This window comes from Carlito syrichta, unplaced genomic scaffold (genome assembly GCF_000164805.1).
Source record: "Carlito syrichta isolate Samal-C Ts95f unplaced genomic scaffold, Tarsius_syrichta-2.0.1 Scaffold315955, whole genome shotgun sequence".
Lineage (NCBI taxonomy): Eukaryota > Metazoa > Chordata > Mammalia > Primates > Tarsiidae > Carlito > Carlito syrichta.
The window spans coordinates 290,632-295,618 of NW_007260051.1; the positions used below are offsets into that span (position 1 = coordinate 290,632).

The 4,987-nt window shown below is 48.1% G+C and overlaps 1 protein-coding gene across 1 annotated transcript in view; it reads left to right on the forward strand.

Annotated features, from left to right (window-relative positions):
• ABCB9 (ATP binding cassette subfamily B member 9) overlaps positions 1–4,987 on the forward strand; it is a 35,378-nt gene that overhangs the window by 715 nt on the left and 29,676 nt on the right. Inside the window, exon 2 of the mRNA XM_021706727.1 lies at positions 2,934–2,979. Coding sequence (XP_021562402.1) covers positions 2,934–2,979 — 46 coding nt within the window. The remainder of the gene's footprint in view (positions 1–2,933; positions 2,980–4,987) is intronic.

The window sequence follows — 4,987 nt, forward strand, 5'->3', positions numbered from 1 at the left end:
TTTTTTTTTTTTTTTTTGAGTTTTACTCACTCCGGGAGTCTCTCCCGCCCAGACTGGTATGCAGTGGCACAGTAATGGTTCATCACAGCCTTGACCTACTGGGCTCAGGCAATCCTTTCACCTCAGCCTTCCGAGTAGCTGGGACTACAGGCTAGCACCACCACACCGGCTAATTTGTTCATTTTTTTTGTAGAAATAGGGAATTGCTATGTTGACCAAGCTGGTCTCAAACTCTTGGGCTCAAATGATCCTCCTGCCTCAGCCTCCCAAAGTACTAGGATTATGGGCATGAACCACTGTGGTCGGTCTCTCCTGTCTGTTTTATTTGACGTTTACAAAGTCAGGACATAAGGAGGCTAACAATGCCCCCAGAAGGGGAAAGCGAGGCTAGAAAGGATTGAAAACTTGCCCAAGGTCATGCCACCGGGTGAGGAGCAGGACAGGGATTTGTACCTAGGCCTTTTGCTCCCAGAACCCACACAGTTTCAGCCCTGCGATGCTACCTTCCCGTGTTGCAGGAGTGAGTGTTTTCAAACTGTTTGGACCAGATAGACCCACCGTAACAAGTGCATTTTACATCACAAGCAAGAGCACACATAGGCACACACACACCTAGAATAGAAGTTTCACAAAACAGTACTTCATCTTATCACAGGCAACATGCTCTAGTGTCTTCTATTCTATTCTGGGTTTTGTTTTAGTTTTTTTGAGTTGGAGTCTCACTCTGTCACCCAGACTGGAGTACAGTGGCACACTCCAGCCTGCTGGACTCCGGTGATCCTTCTACCTCCTTCCAAGTAGCCAGAATTACAGGCATGTACCACCATGCCTGACTTTTTTTTTTTTTTTTTTTGAGTGGGAGTCTCACTCTGTCACCTAGGCTGGAGTGGAGTGGCATGCTCACGACCACCGCAGCCTTGACCTGCAGAGCTTAGGTGATCCTTCCACTTTAACCTTCCAAGTAGCTAGAACTACAGGCATGAACCACCATGCCCAGCTAATTTTTTTTTTAATTGTAGAGATGAGGTCTTGCCAAGTTGCTCAGACTGGTCTCGAACCCGCGAGCTCAGGCAATCCTCTGGCCTCTGCCTCCCAAAGTACTGGGATTACAGGCATGAGCCACTACACCTGGCATCTATTCTGTTTTACTACAAAATATCATTTTGACCTGGAGATCCCAATTACAGGAATTTATCCTACAGATCCATCCACTCCATGCAACATGCAACATGCATGAACAGCAATATTCATTGTAAGAGAAAAAGACCCAAAACAACCCAAGAGTGCAATGGTAAGAGGCCAGCTGATCTGTGGTATAGTTACAAGATGAAATACTATGCAGTTGAGTAAGAAAATGAGGTATTAGCTAGGCATGATGTAGAAACAGGGTATTGCTGTGTTGCCCAAGCTGGTTTCAAACTCTTGGGCCCAAGTGCTCCTCCCGCCTCGGCCTCCCAAAGTAATCCCGGCACATAAGGAGGCTAACAATGCCCCCAGAAGGGGAAAGCGAGGCTAGAAAGGATTGAAAACTTGCCCAAGGTCATGCCACCGGGTGAGGAGCAGGACAGGGATTTGTACCTAGGCCTTTTGCTCCCAGAACCCACACAGTTTCAGCCCTGCGATGCTACCTTCCCGTGTAATCCCGGCACTTTGGGAGGCGGAGGCAAGAGAATTGCCTGAGCCCAGGGGTTTGAGACCAGCCTGGGCAACTTGGCAAGACCCCATCTCTACAGTAAATCAAAAAATTAGCTGGGCATGGTGGCATGCACCTGTGGTTCCAGCTACTTGGAAGGCTGAGGTGGAAGGATCGCCTGAGCCCAGCAGCTTGCCACTGCACTCCAGCCTGGCAGCAGAGTGAGACTCCAACTCAAAAAAAAAAAAGAAAAGAAAACGGTGTACTGATTGGGAAAATTTATTTTGTTAAGTGAAAAGAGAGAGCAGGACACAAAACAGAATGTGGGTAACAGGTAGGGGAGTAACACATATTCCTATGTGCTTATAGCTGCATAAGGAAACAGTAAACAGTATGAACACACAAAGGAGTGAATAAAAGTGGTTTCCTGCCCTCTTGGAAGTTTCTGGAACCCTTTCCCATAGTTAACCCTTGGCAGGAGAATCAAAGTAGTCTGGAGTAGAATTAGGAGTGAAACTTGGCTGGGTGCAGTGGCCCACACCTGTAATCATAGTGCTTTGGGAGGCCGAGGTGAGAGGATCACTTAAGCCCAGGAGTTAGAGACCAGCCTGGGCAATATAATGAGACCTCATCTCTAAAAAATTTGAGACCCTGACTCTAAAAAAAGGGGAGGGAGTGAAATTCACAGTGTTTTTATTTTCATAGCAATTTGATGTCTGAACCATGTAAGTAAAATGTTAAAAGTTTGAGGCAGACCAGATGTGGTGGCTCATACCTCTAATCCCAGTACTTTGGGAGGCCGAGGCAGAAGGCTTGCTTGAGCCCATGAATTCGAGACCAGCTTGGGCAACATAGCAAGATTTCATCTCCTCTTCTATAATGTGGGCATAGTAGTACCTGTCACCTTAGGGATAGGAAGGGTCAGTGAGTTCACACTCGTAAGACACCTTGGACAGCTTCTGGCATATAGACAGCTCCCAGTGATATTCACACCTATGAATATTGGGATGGTCCCTTTCCATTCAACCAGTTTCTCCTACTCATGCTTTGAGGCCCGTGTCTCCTCCTTGGAGAAAGCCTCCATGGATTCTACCCTCTGTGGTCCTCTGTCTGCACCTCAGTTATAGCACTGATGACATGAAAATCATGCATCCCCCCTCCTGCCTCCCTTCCTAGGTCCTGAGCCCCTTGGGGGTAGGGGCCAGGTCAGGCTCACCCTGGGTCCCAATACCTGGCACAGAGACAGGGCCACTGAATGAATGGATGGATGAACGTGTGAATGACCATCTTGCCTGTGCAGGCGGGTATCACTCTGCAGACCTCGCTTGTCAGCTGGTATGTGCTCGGTGAACACAAACATCTCCAAATACAGCCGAGTGGATTTGCCAGTCTGCAGGACTGCATCAAGGTTGGGGACTCAGACTTGAGGCCCAGGCCCCCAACTTTATGGACAACTTTAAGCAGGTTAATTAACCCAGCCCAACCTCACTCTCCCATCCTGAAATGAGAGCTTTGTTGGGTTATTGTGAGAATTAAGTGAGAGAAAGCATGATGCCAGCATAAGTGTGTACTTAATAAATGTGAGGGCTGGACGCAATGATACATACCTGTAGGAGCTCAAGCCCAGAAGTTCAAGACCAGCCTGGATAACATAGTGAGACACTATCTAAAAAAAAAAAAGGCATTGTGATAATTCTTCATTATTTTTCAATCAACAAGCATTCAGTAATGCCCAATTTTTTCTGTACCCTCATAATCTAAGGAAAAAAAAATCCACTGGGAAAAAAGATTAGTTTTAGTGTTGAGTATCTCCTATTAAATTAGGATTTTTTTTTTTTTTGAGTCAGAGTCTCACTCTGTTGCCCAGGCTGGAGTGCAGTGGCACACTCACGGTCACTGCAGCCTCGACCTGCTGGGCTCAGGCGATCCTTCTGCCCCAGCCTTGTGAATAGCTGGAACTATAAGGTGTGAGCTACCACGCCCAGATTATGTTTTGATTTATTGTAGAAAAATCTCAGCCGGGCTCGGTGGCTCAGCCTGTAATCCCACGCCTTGGGAGGCCGAGGTGAGTGAATTGCCTGAGCCCGCGGGTTCGAGACCAGCCTGGGCAACTTGGTGAGACCTCATCTCTACAACAAAAACAAAAAAATTAGCCGGGTGTGGTAGCACACGCCTGTAGTTCCAGCTACTTGGAAGACTGAGGCGGAAAGATCGCCAGAGCCCAGCAGGTTGAGGCTGCGGTGGCCAGGAGCAGCCACTGCACTCCAGTATGGGTGGGTGACAGAGTAGAGTGAGACTCCAACTTAAAAAAAAAAAAGATGAGTTCTCACCAAGTTGCCTAGGCTGGTCTTGAACCCATGAGCTCAGGTAGTCCTCTCTCCTCCACCTCCCAAAGTGCTGAGATTACAGACTTGAGCCACCACAAATTAAATTAGGATTTTTTTTTTTTGAGTTGGAGTCTCACTCCATCACCCAGGGTGGAGTGCAGTAGCATGCTCATGGCCACCTCAGTGTCAACCTGCTGGGCTCAAGTGATCCTTCCGCCTCAGCCTTCTAAGTAGCAGAACTACAGGCATGCACTATTACACCCAGCTAATTGTTTGATATATGGTAGAGATGAAGTCTCACCAAGTTGCCCAGGCTGGTCTCAAACGTGTGGGCTCAGGCAATCCCCTCACCTCGGCCTCCCAAAGTGCTGGAATTACAGGCTTGAGCCACTGTGCCGACCAATTAGGATTCTTTAATACGAATTTTAAGGAAAACCAACTGCATAAACTTGGTCAAGTGACTTGACTTCTCTGAGCCTCAGTTTCCTCCTCTGTGGGAAGAATAATACCAAACCTCTAGGATTTTTGGGTGGCCCTTGAGACTAGAAGGTGGTAGGTAAGGCAGCAGCTATCCAGTAAGAGCACTCTAGGCAGAGGGACCCACCTGTGCAAAGGTTCTGAGGCAGAAAAGTGCTTGGTGGTTAAAGAGAACCCAAAGCTAGGTAGTGACTCATGCCTGTAATCCCAGCACTTTGGAAGGCAACAGTGAGAGGATTGCCTGAGCCCAGGGGTTTGAGACCCTGGGCAACATGGCAAGACCTCATCTCTACAATAAATCAAAAACTTAGCCGGGCCTGGGGGCGTGTGCCTGTAGTTCTAGGTACTTGGAAGACTAAAGTGGAAGGATCACCTGAGCCCAGTAGGTCGAGGCTGTGGGGAAAAAAGAGAAGAAGCCCGGGCTCGGTGGCTCAGCCTGTAATCCCGCGCCTTTGGGAGGCTGAAGTGAGTGGATTGCCTGAGCCCACGGGTTTGAGACCCACCTGGGCAGCGAGACCACATCTCTACAATAAATAAAAAAATCAGCCGG